Here is a 19,531-nt window from a genome sequence, read left to right on the forward strand (position 1 = left end):
CACATCATGCCAATCCAACACACACATCTAACCCCCCTAACTGATTTGGCCCCAGTACCCCCACAGTCTTCTTTATTCCATCCTGCCATTTTCTGCTCACACTCCCCCTTCTGCTTACTTGTTCCACTTCTGATGCATGGATCATCCCTGTTAGTCTCTCTTCATTCATCCACTCTATCTGTCTGTACTATTTCCATCTGCTCAATCAGACTGCAGCACACTTCTTTCTTACATCATTTTTTGCATGAACAACTTGCTTAATGCTACATGTTGTCCATTTGCATTTGATTCCAGCAAGTACTCATTCAAACATTCCTTTATATTCAACTAATTTCTTTGTAGCACAACATAAATACACCATGTATAAGTAATAATCATCTGCTAAACAAAAAACTGCACGAATCTAGTTTTTATGTATACAAGTAAAACAAATAAAGCCAACCCAATGTTCAGAGAACATCTATTAATGTAAACTAAACGTGTAATCCTTCTGCTCTTCTTATTTACAAGTTGCCATTAATATTACTACCTCAATAACACATTACAAATCAAGTTACCTGGTTAAGCATGCAGTCCCATATATCGTCATCTTCTTCGAAGACATGGGACTGCTTTGCTATTGGACAAAGGGCATCTACTGGTGCTCGCCCTTTCATCACTACTACCCTATCAACACCTGTTGACACAAAGCATTCATAAGCTATACCCAAATATTTGACCCTGCAATCACAGACATTTACATAATTAAATGCATGAAAAACACATATCAATGTACAAAAACTTCAGACAGTATGTATCAATCTCTTTAATTCATTTACTTATCTTAAAACCTTGTTACATTCATTTTACTTATTCATCCATCATACTTGATCGCCATTTCTGCATCAGCAAGGCAGCACCAGGAAACAGATGAAGAAACACCCATCCACTCATATATATGTATCAACATATACATACACAGACATTTATTTATATTCATCTATTATACTTTGTCGCTGTCTCCCGCGTTAGCGAGGCAGCACAAGGAAACAGACAAAAGAATGGCCCAACCCACCCACATATACATGTATATACATACACATCCACACACGCACATATACATACCTATACATTTCAATGTATACACATGTACATAATACATACTTGCTGCTTTTTTCATTCCCGTCGCCACCCCACCACATATGAAATGACAACCCCCTCCCCTGCAAGCGCGTGAGGTAGCGCTAAGAAAAGACAACAAAGGCCACATTCGTTCACACTCAGTCTCCAGCTATCATGTATAATGCACCAAAACTACAGCTCCCTTTCCACATCCAGGCCCCACAGAACTTTCCATGGTTTACCCCAGACGCTTCACATGCCTTGCTTCAATCCACTGACAGCACGTCCACCCTTGTATACCACATCATTCCAATTCACTCTATTCCTTAAATGCCTTTTACCCTCCTGCATGTTCAGGCCCCGATCACTTAAAATCTTTTTCACTCCATCTTTCCACCTCCAATTTGGTCTCCCACTTCTCCTCGTTCCCTCCACCTCTGACATATATACTCTTTGTCAATCTTTCCTCACTCATTCTCTCCAAGTGACCAAACCATTTCAACAAACCCTCTTCTTTTCTCTCAACCATACTCTTTTTATTACCACACCTCTCTCTTACCCTTTCAGTACTTACTCGATCAAGCTACCTCACACCACATATTGTCCTCAAACATTTCATTTCCAACACATTCATTTTCCTCCATTCGACCTATGTATAGCCTATGCCTGGCAACCAAACAGTATTGTTGGAGCACTATTCCTTCAAATATACCCATTTTTGCTCTCCAAGATAACATTCTCTCTTTCCACACATTCTTCATTGCTCGAATCTTCACCACCTTCCCAATCCTATGGCTTACTTCAGCTTCAATGGTTCCATTCACTGCTAAGTCCACTCCCAGATATCTATACACTTGAATTCTTCCAATTTTTCTACATTCAAACACATCTGAACTGACGTATCCCTCAACCCTGCTGACCTAATAAACTTGCTCTTATTCAGATTAGTTCTCTCCTTTCACACACTTTTTCCAAGCTCAGTCACCAACTTCTGAAGTTTCTCACTCAAATCTGCCACAGTACTTTATCACTGGCGATCAACAACTGACTCACTTGCTAGGCCCTCTCATCCCCAACAGACTGCATATTCATGCCTCTCTCCAAAACTCTTCTATTTGCCTTTCTAGCCACTCCATCCATAAACAAATTAAACAACCATGGGGACATCACACACCACTGCTGCAGATCAACCTTCACTGGGAATCAATCACTCTCCTCTTTTCCTACTCATACACATGCTTTACACCTTTCATAAAAACTTCCCACTGCTTCTAGCAACTTACTTCTTACACCATATTCTCTTAAGACCTTCCACAGAGCATTTCTGTCAACCCTATCATATGACTTCTCCAGATCCACAAATACCACATACACCATCTGTCTTTCTAAGTATTTCTCATACACATTCTTTAAAGCAAACACCTGATCCACAATTCATCTACTACTTCTCATACCACTCTGCTCCTCCCCAATCTGATGCTCTGTACATGCCTTCACCCTCTCAATGAATACACTACCACACAATTTTCCAAGAATATTCAACAAACTTACGCCTTTGTAGTTAGAACACTCACCTTTATGCCCTTTGCCTTTGTACAATGGCACTATACATTCATTCTGACAATCCTCAAGCACTTCACCAAGATCCATACATACACCCAATATCCTTACCAACCAACCAACAACACAGTCACCCCGTTTCTTAATAAATTAAACTGAAATACCATCCAAACCTGCCACCTTGCCATATTTCATCTTCCACAAGGCTTTTCACAACCTCTTCTCTTCACTAAACCACTCTCCCTGACCCTCTCGATTCGCACACCACCCCGACCAAAACACCCTACATAAGCCACTCTATCATCAAACACATTCAACAATACAAATGAAATGAAAAACTAAATTCAAACTTTTTTTTCCAGGAAGAAATATAAACTAATACAATAAACGCAAAATTATCTGCAGATGAATTCTAAAATAATTTGATATCCAAAATTTTGTAAACCATGCTGTTAGGGAATTTTTGGAATTTCTGAACATACAAGCAACTACAAGTCACAGAAAGAAAGGCCAAATGTCTGTCTATTAAAGAACAGCATATCCTATACATATCAAGGTATCAAAGAATAAAAAAAAAAGTTCCCAGTGAAGTTCCAAAAATGAATCAAAAGTTCATTTACTCAGTTTTACTTCACCTCTGTAGTGAAACTATTTCTTCTATCACACAGAATATCTGGGTTTCTCCATCTAATTCAGGGCTAACAAAAAAGAGGTAAATTAATGAAATGGGAGCACTTTTTCTCACATGGTACAAAAAACCAGAAGCAATGGTTAATCTGTGATAGTTTTTAAAAGAAAATTAGTTAATTAAATAACATACATGATCATATATTCCTATTGTCATAAAGTGTTTAACTATATAAAACTTTATGAAGAATTCATGTTTTTGTTATAAAACATGTACTAAATATACTGACCTTTACAGAGAACATGCAGACTTACAATTTATTGAAAAATGCCCATGAAATATCTTTGGCTAAAGAGGTTAGTAATTAAAATGAACCTACTGGAAACAATAAAATCCTAGACATGATCAGTACCTACAATTTATTTATATTCTTATTTATTTTAATACATTTAATCGCTGTCTCCTGCATTAGCGAGGTAGCGCAAGGAAAACGACGAAAGAATGGCCCAACCCACCCACATACACATGTATATACATAAATGCCCACACACGCAAGTATACATACCTATACATTTCAACGTATACATACATATACACACGTACATATTCATACTTGCTGCCTTCATCCATTCCCGTCGCCAACCCACCACACATGAAATAGCACCCACCTCCTGCACGTGTGCGAGGTAGTGCGAGGAAACGACTACAAAGGCCACATTCATTCATACAGTCTCTAGCTGTCATGTGTAATGCATCGAAACCACAGCTCCCTGTCCACATCTAGGCCCCATAAAACTTTCCATGGTTTACCCCAAATGCTTCGCATGCACTGGTTCAATCCATTGACAGCACATCAACCCCAGTATACCACATTGTTACAACTCTCTCTATTCCTTGCACACCTTTCACCATCCTGTATGTTCAGACCCCGATCGCTCAAAATCTTTTTCACTCCATCCCTCCACCTCCAATTAGGTCTCCCACTTCTCGTTCCCTCCACCTCTGACACATATATCCTCTTTGTCAATCTTTCCTCACTCATTCTCTCCATGTCACCAAACCATTTCAATACACCCTCTTCTGCTCTCTCAACCACATTCTTTTTATAACCACACATCTCTCTTACCCTTTCATTACTTACTCGATCAAACCATCTCACACCACATACTGTCCTCAAACATTTCATTTCCAACACATCCACCTACTACACAAGCCTATCTATAGCCCATGCCTCAAAACCATATAACATTTTTGGAACAACTATTCCGTCAAACATACCCATTTTTGCTCTCCGAGATAACATTCTCACCTTCCATACATTCTTCAATGCTCCCATAACCTTCGGCCCCACCCTGTGACTCACTTCCACTTCCATCTGCTGTCTCTCTTTCACACGCCTATCAATTAACACGTAATCCAAAAACGCTCTCTGGCCATCTCTCCTACTTACATACGTATACTTATGTATATCTCTTTTTAAACCAGGTATTCCCAATCACCAGCCCTTTTTCAGCACATAAATCTACAAGCTCTTCAACATGTTCATTTACAACACTGAACATCCCATGAAACCACTGAGCCTTATCACAAAGAAAATCAACGTATTATTTAACACTGACCCTGCACACGAGTCTCAAAGACTACAACAACTTTTTCTCTTACCAATAAGACAATTAAAGCAAAAATATGGGGGGGTGCAAAAAAAAATATATCGTGCAATTAACCCCACAACTTTAGTTTTTAAACTTTTCAAGGCTTGTCTCACAAAGAAAATCTATGTCTGCATCCTGCACTTTCAAAAAGGAGAACTTTTTGCTAAATTAATTTCACACAAATATCAATGGCTTAATGTGCTTCCATAACCCAGGTAGACTATTTGTATAACTTGATTTGTATATTCAAATAACTATGCCTAATTTCAAGATACTTTTATTCAAATAACTACAAATGATCTCATCTTGAAATATAAGTGAGACTTTACTAACTGAAGATTCTCTGTCAAAACAACAAACTTTCACAGTTCTTCAAAACCCACATTTATTGTAAAAATCAATATGAAAAAATTACAATAAAAGGGCATCTATAAGTAAATGTACAATTAAACCTAAAATACCTGTAGTTCACAAAAAGTTATATTCATTACTTAAAATCATGATTAAAAGCAACCCAAAGAAAAGAAACCAGAAAAAAAGAATAAAGTTTGTTTTTTAACCTACATCTTCAAACTACAGGCTATGGAAACTGTACTCTATAATTTGCTAAACAGTAACAGGGTAAGAGAGATGTGTGGTAATAAAAAGTGTGGTTGAGAGAGCAGAAGACGGTGTTTTGAAATGGTTTGGTCACATGGAGAGAATGAGTGAGGAAAGATTGACAAAGAGGATATATGTGTCAGAGGTGGAGGGAACGAGAAGTGGGAAACCAAATTGGAGGTGGAAAGATGGAGTGAAAAAGATTTTGAGTGATCGGGGCCTGAACATGCAAGAGGGTGAAAGGCGTGCAAGGAATAGTGTGAATTGGAACGATGTGGTATACCGGGGTTAATGTGCTGTCAATGGATTGAACCAGGGCATGTGAAGCGTCTGGGGTAAACCATGGAAAGTTCTGTGGGGCCTGGATGTGGAAAGGGAGCTGTGGTTTCGGTGCATTATTACATGACAGCTAGAGACTGAGTGTGAACAAGTGTGGCCTTTGCTGTCTTTTCCTAGCACTATCTCGCACACATGAGGGGGGAGGGGGTTGTTATTTCATGTGTGGCGAGGTGGCGATGGGAATGAATAAAGGCAGACAGTATGAATTATGTACATGTGTTTATATGTATATGTCTGTGCGTGTATATATATGTATACGTTGAGACATAAAGGTATGTATATTTGCATGTGTGGATGTGTATGTATATACATGTGTTTGTGGGTGGGTTGGGCCATTCTTTCGTCTGTTTCCTTGCGCTACCTCGCTAACCCAGGAGACAGAAACAAAGCAAAATAAATAAATCAATAAATAAATAGTAGAATTAAGGAAAAGATTTCAATACAGATCCCAATATCAAATGAGTAAATGTTAGTATTATTTTGAGTACTAGCAAAACTGTAAAGCAATTTACCACTTTGCTTCAGAATCCTTTAATAAGTATCCCACCTGATTTGACAACAGGTTTGACTGGAGCATTATTGGTATCCATATTCTCTTTTCCTTTACCAGATGAACTCAAACCCTTTTTTTTCTTGCTCGCATTGAATTTACCAGAACTAATCTCCCCACCTGGTATTTTCCCAGGATTAGGAGCCTTTTGATTATCTTTTGCATCTTTCTTGGATGCCTTACTCCTAATCTTGGTCTGTTCAGCAACTGCACCATTTGAGGATGATGGTTTTTGGTTATTATCTTCTTCCTCGATACCTTGTTTTACTTTATTTCTTCGGCTTCTTCCTCTCCTATTAAAAACTGCATTCTGTTTATTTTCAGCATCACCAGAATCTAATTCAATCTTTACTTTTGCATTTCCATTTCTTTCTGCTGCCCTGTATTTACTGACAAAATCAGGTTCTTTATCAACCTGGAGTACTTTTTGTGCTCGAGTTCTACCCTTCTTTACAACAGGTTCATCTTCATTTTCAGCATCATGTGCAACCTTACTGTTCTTGACAGACCGCTTCCTACCACCACCTGAAATAAATCAATACACTTAAAAATCTTTCATCAAATGAGAACTATAGACACCTTCCATATCATCATCTATCTTAAGAAAAAAATATAATATATAGCTAACTACAACTAAATTAAATTCCTTACATCACATGAGATGCCTGTCATTTACAAACAATGATTTAACATATCTGAAGACCTTCCATGCCAATGATGCAACCACCACAATAAAACACTGAGTACTTAACATTCTATTGCCCTGCACTCTGCCCTTACAGATACACCCACTAATCACAACTTATGACCTGTAGTCCTGCCCAAAGGATATGGTAAATTTCCCGAGTGTCACAGAGGCCCCACAAAAGATAAAAAGGGCTCATGAAATAGGGAGGTCAAAATGTTTTCAATATTGACTAATATGGTACAAGACATATATATCAGTTAATTCATGATCATGTCAGATGATGAAAGGAAGAGAAAATAAATTAAAAATCACAGCTCTGAAGATGACTGTAAATGTTTTACAAAGAGGAAAAGATAAAAAAGAGGAAGAAATTTCCGCAGCTCAGAAGTACAAAGGAAGAAAAACAAAAAACAAATCCTCGATTTGGTTAAATAATGAAGTCACAATTTTCATGATTTCAGCTGATGATAATGCTTAGTACCAAAAACCTAAAAACGATAAAATTTTCAATTTCGTGGCACACAAAAATAACATGGATTTTGAAGAAACACACATCAATAAACTTACACTTGATACAAGTGACTTAGACTAGGGTAACACAATTTGAATAATTACTTTTTTTTTTGTTTTATCATACACTAATAGCAAACGATAGCAGGGAAGGCTATGGTAATAGAAGAAACTGTGTGGTTATAGTAAGGAAAACAATAAAACCCTTGCTGACTTCCCCCATCAACCTACATTCACCACATTTTTGAGTTACAAAAAATGCATTAAACAGCTGAAAGGTTTATTCTATGAGCGTATTTACTTTAACTACATGTAGGTAAGTAGCAATACGAAGATGATGACGATGTCCTTGGTATAATTCGACAGTAATACTAACCATCAATGTGAATCTACGCCCCAACTGAAATCAGCTGAGATTTTCAAGTGCTGATGATCCATGCTTGCGTTCGTTAACTACTCGGTTTTTACCTAATCATTGGCTTTCTGTCACTTTACTTAAGGACTAAATTCTTTCTAAATCACACTCGTCTGGCAAAGTTTACATCTACGATGTATGATGAGTTTAATGGCAAGCCTTCCATCCAAATTAGTAATTATTTCTGATGCTCCATCCTCATCTGGAAGTTTATCTTTCTAACTTTACGGTATCAGACCGATCAGACGTAGCAATTTATTATATCAATAACATAAAGAGTAGTGGAGAATAATTCGGATTTCTATAATCCTACAGATCTAAATAATCTAAATTCGTAGTATCAACTGACCCTAAGTTTAACCCAACTGAGTTTGTTTTCGTGTCAAACGCCCATAGAGTATTGCAACTTAACGATACCAAAAATAGCACTCATTAACATTCACCAATCATTTTACGTTACATTATGTCACATCAATAATGCAGAGCACATACCTGTCTTACTAGACATTGTGTAGGTAATGAAATCACGACTTGTGGTCACAATGTGGTGTCGCGAGAAGACTGTGAGTGCAGCTTGTTCTAACCTGAATTTTGTTGTTATGGTATCTGAAGGCGGGAACTTGGTGCGCAGAGTTGCCAACACAAAATTTCAGATAGCGCTAGATTTACTCCCCAAAAAAGCTAAAAAGCGCTATACACTACGATGACAGCAAAATAAAATGCTCTTCGAATCATTTCTGCTCTTTGACGTGCCAAATTATTAATAACAGGTACGACTGAATGTTTTAACACTAAAACATCATTATTTCAGATCTTCGTCCTCGGTGTTCTTGGGCTTGAGTGGTCTATGCCTTGGTTGCGGTTGTGATGATTCGTATGCTTTCAATGGCCCAAAGTTATGATTCGTATACTTTCAATGGCCCAGTTATGACTCGTATACTTTCAATGGCCCAAAGTTATGACTTGTACGCTTTCAATGGCCCAAAGTTTTTCAGTAGTTCCTTTAGGCAATTTAGGATAATAACAATAGTTTCCATTTCTTCTTAGTCCATACTTGATAGTATTGCATTTAAGCTTTTGATGGCCCATTTCTAAGCTTTGACGATGTTCAAACGACTAAACTAGAGATAGGCCTACATCAGCGTTAGAGTGAGGCTATGTCAGAACAAAGCCAACTCAGAGAGGTCACTGACGGGATTTCCTCATGTTGCATCCTGCACGAGGCTATTTCAGACTACAATGTTAGGCCCTGTGTCGTGGTTCTGTTTCTACAATAACATGATCAAGCTTCCTCCACTGAAAATCAATACGGGTAATAATTTCTTCGTTTTCAGTAGACATCTTAACTAATTCAAGTATTTTTTTTTAGCTAAAAAACTATAACTTTCAAAATTAAAAGATAATCAAACATTTCTATACTTGAAATAATCATGGAAAATATATAATAATGCTCTCAGTACCCAATATATACTCAGTAAATACGATACAAAGGAACAAAAACTAGTTCAAAGTTGGCTTCATTTAACAGCTTAACTAAATGTCATAAAGACGACTAAACATTATTCTAACACCAGATTTGTATTCAGCATGAAAAATACTTCTTATAATGAGTTTTATATGAAATCTTATTTTCTGAGAAAAATACCAAAAACTGAAGGTAATAGATGATCACCGATAGTCCGACTGAAGTACTGGTAAAGTGAACGCGGGATGAGTGCTACTCTGCGTAATACACCCAAACTGAAACTAGTTGTTCAAACATTTTCCAACACATTCTTTTCGATAAAAATCATTTACATGAAATATTTGGTTTTCCTTATCTTGATAGGTTTCGATTAAACTTCCTAAATCACAGTAACATAATTAATGTTTGACTTTCCTCATACATTAAAATAAAGTTTGGTGCTAAGAAGGAAAAAAATAGGCGCCGAAATACGAAATTTAGGTTCTAGATTTCTAGAAACAAAAAAAAAAAAAACGCTAGATCTAGCGTCATAAGCGCTAAGTTGGCAACTTCGCTTGGTGGGCGTGAGGTTTTGCTGTTAAAAGGGCCTAACCCCGTGCCTTGGGCCAAAGCCAATATTGTTCTTTATCTCTGGAGTATCTCCTGCAGAACGCCCTTCACTAACATGATTATTGGTTGGCTATTATGAGGATAATAGGTAAAACCATGTGATTTACTTACGGTGCTCTTCTGATTTCATTTCTATTTCCGGATACATATATTACATCATCCTTTCGCTTTACTACCAAAAAATCAGTTTTCATAATTTACTATAAGCACTGCAAGAGTAAGAAAGGACTTCGTGATATTCGATCCATGAAACGGATGGGTGGGCCACGTATGAGTCTAATGCTAGGGTCAGCATTTCCTTACTAATAAAAACAAGAGAAACTCAAATATATGCATTTTATGATATTCTTTAAAACAAGAGAAACCCAAATATATGCATTTTATGATATTCTTTAAAGTTAATAGGCAGAGATATAATTTGCCACAAAGCTATTTACTTCGAATCAACAGTGCTCATAAAGAAAATTCAATCCAGTGAAGGTATGAGAGGTGCAGCGAACAAAATTGCAAATATTGTTTATTTATTAAAACTATGATACAGCAGTGTTCAGCTTAAAAAGAGTGAAAACCTCATGATGACTTACACAATTATAATTAAAGGAAGAACGAGAGTGAGCTTGGAAAAGAGACTACTATGAAGAAATCCCAAGAGCGATTGAGTGTAGAATGGCAAATGGTGAAAATAAATGAACCTGGAGTGGGGTTGGAATGGTACATATTCAGGGAGGCAGTGCTGGCATGTGTGAGGTATGTACGTGGCATGTGAGAGGTTGGTAGATTAGAAAGGGAAGTGAGCGGAGAGATGAAGTAAAGTTGTTATTGAAAGAGAAACGAGGCATTTGAGTGGTACTTATAGGGAAGGAGTGCAAATGGTTGGGGGATGTACAAGAGAAAGCGGCAGGAAGTCAAATGGAAGATGCACAGGTTGAAAAAGAGGGCAAACCAGAGTTAGGACAAAAAGATCTTTTACAAGGAGGTAAATAATGTGTAAAAGAAAGAGAACAAATGGGAACATCAGTAAAGGGGACAAAAGGGAAGTGGTAACAGGTAGTGATGAAGCGAGTATTTTGAAGGACTGTGTTTGGTTACAGTATAGCAGAATTAGGGTGTTTGGATCGGTTGGTATGAGAAGTGAAAGAGTCATGGAATGATGAATGTGGATGATGACAGGGTGGCAGATGGAGGGTGTTTGGCTTGAAGTGGGATGCAAAGTGAGAGAATCTTGGAAAGCAGATTGGTAAAAAAAAGCAGAGGTGGTGAAAGCCTTAGATATGATGAAATGTGGCAAGGTGGCTGGAGTGGATGGTAGTGCAGTTGAATTATTGAGGAGCAATGTGGTATCAATTGTGGTAAAGGTTATGTGGATCAGGTGTTTGCTTTAAAAAATGTGAGAGAAATTTGTAAAGAAACAAATAGATATGTATGTGACATTTATGGATCTGGAGAAAACATATGGCTGATAGAGATGCCTTGTGGAAGGTCTAAAGAGAACGTACAGTATTAGAGAAAAGCTGATTGAATCAGAGAAGTTTTTATCAGTGTATGTGTACGAGTAGGAAGACAGAAGAGTGAATGATTCCAAGTGAAGGATGGTTTGCGGCAGGGGGTGCATGATGTCACCACAGCTATTTAATTTGTTTAATGATGGAGAGGTGAAAGAGGTGAATGCAAGTCTTGGAAAGAGGGGCAAATATGCAGTCTGTAGATGAGAGGGCCTGGAAAGTGAGTCAGTTATTGTTTGCTGATGATACAGCATTGGTGGAGTGTCAAGTGAGACACTGCAAAAGTTAGTGACTGAGTTTGCAAGAGCGTAAGAAAGGAGGAAATTGAGGGTAAATGTAAATAAAAGCAAGATATTAGGTTTAGCAGGGCTGAGGGAAAGATTAGCTGAGGTGTAATTTTGAATGGATAAAAAACTGGAGAAAGTGAAGTATTTCAGATATCTGGTAGTGGACATGGTGGTGAATGGAAACATGGAAGCAGAATTGAGTCATAAGCGGGTGGGGAGGGGACGAAGGTTCTGAGAGCACTGAAGAATGTGTGGAGAGAGAGATTGTTATCTGAAAGTGCAAAAATAAGTCTGTTTGAAGGTATACTTGTCCCAGCAATATCATATGGATGCAAGGCATGAGTTACAGACTGGGCTGCAGGGAAGAGGGTTAATGTGTTGTAAATTAAATGTCTGAGGACAATATGTGGTGTGAGGTGGTTTGATGGAGTAAGCAATGAAAGGGTATGTGATAGTGTGGTAATAATAAGAGTGTGGTTGAGGTAGCTAACGAGGGTGCACTGAAATGGTTAGGACATATGGAGAAAATGAGTGAGGAAAAGTTGACAAAGGTGATATATGTGTCAGAAGTGGTGGGAACAAGGAGAACCAGGAGACCAAATTGGAGATAGAAGGATGCAGTGAAAAAGATTTTGAGCAACTGGGCCTAAACATGCAAGAGGGTGAAGGACATGCATGGGATAGAGTGAACTGTAATGATGTGGTATACAGGGATTGATGTGCTGTCACTGGACTAAACAAGAGCATGTTTAATGTCTGGGGTAAACCATAGATAAGTCTGTTAGGCATGGTTGTAGATATGGAGCTGTGGTTTTGGTGCATTCCACATGACAGGCAGAGAATGACTGTGAGTGGATGTGACCCTTCATTTTGGTGTCATGTGCTATGCACTGAAACCACGGCCCCATTCCTCTACCAACTCCTACAAACTTTTCATGTTTTTCTCAGGCTGCTTCACATGCCCAGGTTCTGTAGGCTGACAGCATGTTTACCCTTGTATACCACACTATTCCATTCACCCTATCTCATGGACACCTTTCACCCTTCTGCATTTTCAGGCCCCTATCACTCAAAATCCTTTTCATTCCATCCTTCCATCTACATGTCTCTCTACTTGACACATATATCCTCTTTGTAAACTTCTCCTCACTCATTCCCTCCAAATTCCAAACCACTTCACCACACCCTCTTCAGCTCTCTCAACTATAATCTTTTATAATCACAATCTATTACCCTTTTATTACTTAATCAAACCATCTCATACCACATTTCATTTCCAACACTTCAACCCTCCTCTGCACATCCTCCTGTACAGCCCATGCCTCACATCTATACAATATTGTTAGGACTGTTATACCTTCACGCATATCAATTTTTGACCTCCCAAATAATGACCTCTCTTTCCACACAGTCTTCAATGTTACTATAACCTTCACCCCCTCACCCATCAAATGACTCACTTCCATGGTTCCATTTGCTGCCAAGTCTACTCTCAGGTATCTAAAGTTTTCTACATCTCCCACATATCTGTGTTGGAATCTTTGGACTAAATTTGACTCGTGAGATTTCTGGAAACATGCATGGACATCATAAGCTATGACAGATGAGACCAAATACATCCATGGCAAAGATCCTTTCTTATATTGTACATCTATAGCAAAGATCCTTTCCTATGTCAAGTGGGACTTTCTGTTGTCATATTCAAACTCCAGACAACTAACTGCGGGCACTTAAGCTATTGACACGACATCCTAGATTTCAATAATTAGACTGCAGCACTTACAATGTGACATCAAGGAGTGCTTCTAATTGTTCTTCAGTTATATCCTCTAAATCCTCACATTCTTCTTCATTTTCTGGGTTATAATTTATATCATTTACCTGAATCAAAGGAAAAGATAGGTTTTAAGAATGAAAAATCATTTCTCTACTATAGGCAGAGCCCTTTCAGCCCTGAAAAAGCCCTTGCTTGTTAAATAGCCCAAAAATGGGTTGAATCTATGAGAATTCACCCCCTTTCAACCATCAAAAATGTATGAGGTCAGCTAATGCTCATTCACAGTGGCTAAATGATCCTACATCAACCTGGCCATGACATCTCCATTCTTTCATCTTCTCAGTCATCCCTTCCTCCATACTCTACTTCAGACACATATATCCTCTAAGTCAGTCTTTCTTCACTCATCCTCTTCATATGTTCAAACCATTTAGTATAACCTGGTTGGCTCTCTCGGTCATACTCTGATTACTGCATTGTTCCAATCGTGTAATGTAATGTTGCTACTGTAGTGTCTTAAGTGTTGTAATGTGACTGTGAGGTTGTCTACAAATGAAAGGACCTTCATGTTGTGGTTTGCTAGAGGTAATGAGGTTGTGTAGAAAAAGTATGAAGAGGGTTGGAGAAGGATCTGCTCTTTGGGGAAACTCCATAGTACAGTTTAAGTTTTTGAGGAGAACCCAACATGAGTGACTCTACTAAGGTGGCCGGCCATGAATCTGGCTGACTGCTAGGGTAAGAGATGTGTGGTTGAGAAAGCAGAAGAGGGTGTACTGAAATGGTTTGGACATATAGAGAGAATGAATGAGGAAAGGTTGACAAAGAGGATATATTTGTCAGAGGTGGAGGGAACAAGGAGAAGCAAGAGACCAAAATGGAGGTAGAAGGATGGAGTGGAAAAGATTTTGAGAGATCTGAGCCTGAACATGCAGGAGGGTGAAAGGCATGCACAGAACAGAGTGAAACGAAAGGATGTGTTATACTGGGGTCGACGTGTTGTCAGTAGACTGAATCAGGGCATGTGAAACATCTAGGGTAAACCATGAAAAGGTCTGTGGGGCCTGGATGTGAATAGGGAGCTATGGTTTCAGTATATTACACATGACAGCTAAGGACTGAGTGTGAGTGGATGTGGCCTTTTTTCATCTGTTTCCTGGCACCACCTCGCTGACGCAAAGGGCAGCGATGCTGTTTTCTGTGGAGCTAGATAGCCCTGAGAATGGGTGATGGTGAGCAAGTATGAGTGTGTACATATATGTAAGTATATGTTGATAAGTGGCGATGGGAATGAATAAAGGCAGACAGTATGAATTATGTACATGGGTATATATGTATATGTCTGTGTGTGTATATATATGTATACGTTGAGATGTATAGGTATGTATAAGTGGTGTGTGTGGACGTGTATGTATATACATGTGTATGTGGGTGGGTTGGGCCATTCTTTCGTCTGTTTCCTTGCACTACCTCGCTGGCGCGGGGGGCGGCGACAGGGCAAAATGAATAAATAGATCAATATATATAGGGGAGAAAGAATACTTCCCACGTATTCCCTGCATGTCGTAGAAGGCGACTAAAAGGGAAGGGAGCGGGGGGCTGGAAATCCTCCCCTCTCATTTTTTTTTAAATTTTCCAAAAGAGGGAACAGAGAAGGGGGCCATATGAGGATATTCCCTCAAAGGCCCAGTCCTCTGTTCTTAACGCTACCTCGCTAATGCGGGAAATGGCGAATAGTATGAAAAAAAAAAAAAATGTTAAGTATATTTTTTTTTTTTTTTTATTATACTTTGTCGCTGTCTCCCGCGTTTGCGAGGTAGCGCAAGGAAACAGACGAAAGAAATGGCCCAACCCCCCCCCCCATACACATGTATATACATACGTCCACACACACAAATATACATACCTACACAGCTTTCCATGGTTTACCCCAGACGCTTCACATGCCTTGCTTCAATCCACTGACAGCACGTCAACCCCGGTATACCACATCGCTCCAATTCACTCTATTCCTTGCACGCCTTTCACCCTCCTGCATGTTCAGGCCCCGATCACTCAAAATCTTTTTCACTCCGTCTTTCCACCTAAAGTTTGGTCTCCCACTTCTCGTTCCCTCCACCTCTGACATACATATCCTCTTTGTCAATCTTTCCTCACTCATTCTCTCCATGTGACCAAACCATTTCAAAACACCCTCTTCTGCTCTCTCAACCACACTCTTTTTATTACCACACATCTCTCTTACCTTTTCATTACTTACTCGATCAAACCACCCCACACCACATATTGTCCTCAAACATCTCATTTCCAACACATCCACCCTCCTCCGCACAACTCTATCTATAGCCCACGCCTCGCAACCATATGACATTGTTGGAGCCACTATTCCTTCAAACATACCCATTTTTGCTTTCCGAGATAATGTTCTTGACTTCCACACATTCTTCAATGCTCCCAGAACTTTCACCCCCTCCCCCACCCTATGATTCACTTCCGCTTCCATGGTTCTATCCGCTGCCAAATCCACTCCCAGATATCTAAAACACTTCACTCCCTCCAGTTTTTCTCCATTCAAACCTACCTCCCAATTGACTTGTCCCTCAACCCTACTGTTCCTAATAACCTTGCTCTAATTCACATTTACTCTCAGCTTTCTTCTTTCACACACTTTACCAAATTCAGTCACCAACTTCTGCAGTTTCTCACCCGAATCAGCCACCAGTGCTGTATCATCAGCGAACAACAACTGACTCACTTCCCAAGCACTCTCATCCACAACAGACTGCATACTTGCCCCTCTTTCCAAAACTCTTGCATTCACCTCCCTAACAACCCCATCCATAAACAAACTGAACAACCATGGAGACATCACGCACCCCTGCCACAAACTAACATTCACTGAGAACCAATCACCTCCCTCTCTTCCTACACATACACATGCCTTACATCCTCGATACAAACTTTTCAGTGCTTTTAACAACTTGCCTCCCTCACCATATATTCTTAATACCTTCCACAGAGAATCTCTATCAACTCTATCATATGCCTTCTCCAGATCCATAAATGCCACATACAAATCCATTTACTTTTCTAAGTATTTCTCACATACATTCTTCAAAGCAAACACCTGATCCACACATCCTCTACCACTTCTGAAACCACACTGCTCTTCCCCAATCTGATGCTCTGTACATGCCTTCACTCTTATACTTTGTCGCTGTCTCCCACATTAGCGAGGTAGCGCAAGGAAACTGATGAAAGAATGCCCAACCCACCCACATACACATGTATATACATACACGTCCACTCATGCTTATATACATACCTATACATTTCAACGTATACATATATTTACACACACAGATGTATACATATATACACATGTATATAATTCATACTGTCTGCCCTTATTCATTCCCGCTGCCACCCCACCATACATGAAATGACAACCCCCTCCCCCTGCATGTGCGCGAGGTACCACTAGGAAAAGACAACAAAGGCCACATTCATTCACACCCAGTCTCCAGCTGTCATGTATAATGCACCGAAACCACAGCTCCCTTTCCACATCCAGGCCCCACAAAACTATCCATGGTTTACCCCAGACTCTTCACATGCCCTGGTTCAGTCCATTGACAGCACGTCGACCCCGGTATACCACATTGTTCCAATTCACTCTATTCCTTAAATGCCTTTCACCCTCTGCATGTCCAGGCCCCAATCACTCAGAATCTTTTTCACTCCATCTTTCCATCTCCAATTTGGTCTCCCACTTCTCCTCATTCCCTCCACCTCTGACACATACATCCTCTTTGTCAATCTTTCCTCACTCATTCTCTCCATGTGACCAAACCATTTCAAAACACCCTCTTCTGCTCTCTCAACTACACTCTTTTTATTACCACACATCTCTCTTACCCTTTCATTACTTACTCGATCAAAACACCTCACACCACATATTGTCCTCAAACATCTCACTTCCAGCACATCCACCCTTCTCCGAACATATGCCTCGCAACCATATAACATTGTTGGAACCCCTATTCCTTCAAACATACCCATTTTTGCTTTCTAAGATAACGTTCTCGACTTCCATACATTTTTAAACGCTCCTAGAACTTTGGCCCCCTCCCCCACCCTATATATATATAAATGTATGTGTATGTGCATGTATGTATATGTGTGTGTATGTGAGTGGATGGGTCTTTGTTTCTTGGTGCTACCTCGCTAAAGCAAGAAATGGCAATCAAGTATAATAAAAAAAATCTTTATTTCTTTTCTTCTTTCATATTTGTTCACCATTCCATGCATTAGTGAGGCAGCATGCATCAGGAATGCACCAAAACCACAACCTCCTATCCACAACCAGGCCTAATAGACATTTCAATGGTTCCTCCCAACAAATTAATTTGCCCTGATTCTGTTCACTGACAGCACACTATCCCTAGCTTACCTCAGCAATCCAATCACTCTGTCCCCTGCATGCCTTAAACCCTCCATCAGGTTCAGACCCCAGGCACTCAAAACCTTATTCGAATACTCTATCCTTCCATCTCCTTGTCCTCTCCACTTCTGACCTCTTTCTATCCATATGCCCAAACCATTTCAGCACAACCTCTTCAGCTCACTCTTCTTATTACCAAGCCTCTCTCTTAACTTATCATTTCTCACTTGATAAACCCTCCTCATGCCACATTTTGTTCTCAAATATTTAATTTTCAAATAACATTTAACCTCTTCTAAACTTTCTGATCTACAGCCCATGCCTTGCTTATGTACAACACTGTCAGGACCACTATATCTTAAAACACACCACACTTTGCATTTTGCCCTCAATGCTCCCAAGACCTTTGCCTACTCAACTAGGCGTGCAAGGAATAGAGTGAATTGGAACGATGTGGTATTCCGGGGTCGATGTGCTGTCAGTGGATTGAACCAGGGCATGTGAAGCATCTGGGGTAAACCATGGAAAGTTCTGTGGGGCCTGGATGTGGAAAGGGAGCTGTGGTTTTGGTGCATTATAGATGACAGCTAGAGTCTGAGTGTGAACGAATGTGGTCTTTGTTGTCTTTACCTAGCTCTACTCAGCTCCCATGATCCACGTCCATGTCCACTCCCAGGTATTTATAGCACTTCACTTCCACAAAGTTTTCTCCACTCAGACTAACACCCCAACCAAACTGTCTTTCTCCACTGCTAAATCAAATGACTTCACTTTTGTTCACCTTTACTCTCATCTTCCTTCTTTCACTTATTCTCCAAAATCTGTAAGTGATTACACTGCAACTAAGAAACTATCTGAGGTAAGGCTGAACTATCGTCAATAAACAGAATGAAGTAGAGGCTTCATTAGGATTTTCCCTCTCCTAATTAGTTCATCTTTCCCCTGCTCCAGACTCTAACCTGCGGAAGCCTCCAAAAAGGGTCTTGGAGTTATATAATAATAACATATATATCAAGACAACAGGTTCTTACTATTAACAAAATAAAGCATAAAACTGGAATAATATGGCTGATACAAAATCTGAAGACAAAATCAGGAGAGTACATAATAGATAATGATGATCAGCAAGTTCTACAATAAATTACACAGGTTTAGTGGATGGTACAGATTCAGTACATTGTATCATGACAGTGTTTACTTACATCTTTCTTCTTCATTCTCCTTACAATCATTCTGTCACATAATCTCTGTGAGTTGAAACATTTAAAAGACTAAAACTAAGAAAAAAAATTGCAAGGAACCTAATGATCACATGCTTACTGAATCACAAGGTCTCATAACCCATTTGTGCACAAAATATCTCATGATGACATCATACTCATAGAAAATAGAGTGAAACCCATCTGT

The 19,531-nt window shown here is 39.3% G+C and overlaps 2 protein-coding genes across 5 annotated transcripts in view; both read right to left on the minus strand.

Moving 5' to 3' along the window:
- Positions 1 to 533: 533 nt before the first annotated feature.
- LOC139765070 (uncharacterized) lies at positions 534 to 10,373 on the minus strand. Of its 4 annotated transcripts, none has more exons than XM_071692194.1 (3): positions 10,229 to 10,373; positions 6,551 to 6,955; positions 534 to 676 (listed from the first exon to the last, which is right to left on the minus strand). In XM_071692194.1, exons 1-3 carry the CDS (start codon positions 10,263 to 10,265, stop codon positions 549 to 551), a joined length of 570 nt encoding a protein of 189 aa, XP_071548295.1. In that variant the 5' UTR covers positions 10,266 to 10,373; the 3' UTR covers positions 534 to 548. The 4 variants fall into 4 exon arrangements, with proteins under 4 accessions (XP_071548295.1, XP_071548293.1, XP_071548296.1 ...); XM_071692192.1 differs by having other exon boundaries at positions 6,428 to 6,955; positions 10,229 to 10,367; XM_071692195.1 differs by lacking the exon at positions 10,229 to 10,373 and adding an exon at positions 8,536 to 8,691.
- Positions 10,374 to 10,621: 248 nt separating this feature from the next.
- Positions 10,622 to 19,531, minus strand: part of LOC139765069 (RAD52 motif-containing protein 1-like) — a 42,141-nt gene continuing 33,231 nt past the window's right edge. Inside the window, exon 7 of the mRNA XM_071692191.1 lies at positions 10,622 to 13,787. Within this exon, the coding sequence (XP_071548292.1) occupies positions 13,686 to 13,787 (102 nt within the window). The 3' untranslated portion in view covers positions 10,622 to 13,685. The remainder of the gene's footprint in view (positions 13,788 to 19,531) is intronic.

The sequence above is a fragment of the Panulirus ornatus genome, chromosome 52 (genome assembly GCF_036320965.1).
Source record: "Panulirus ornatus isolate Po-2019 chromosome 52, ASM3632096v1, whole genome shotgun sequence".
Classification (NCBI taxonomy): Eukaryota; Metazoa; Arthropoda; class Malacostraca; order Decapoda; family Palinuridae; genus Panulirus; species Panulirus ornatus.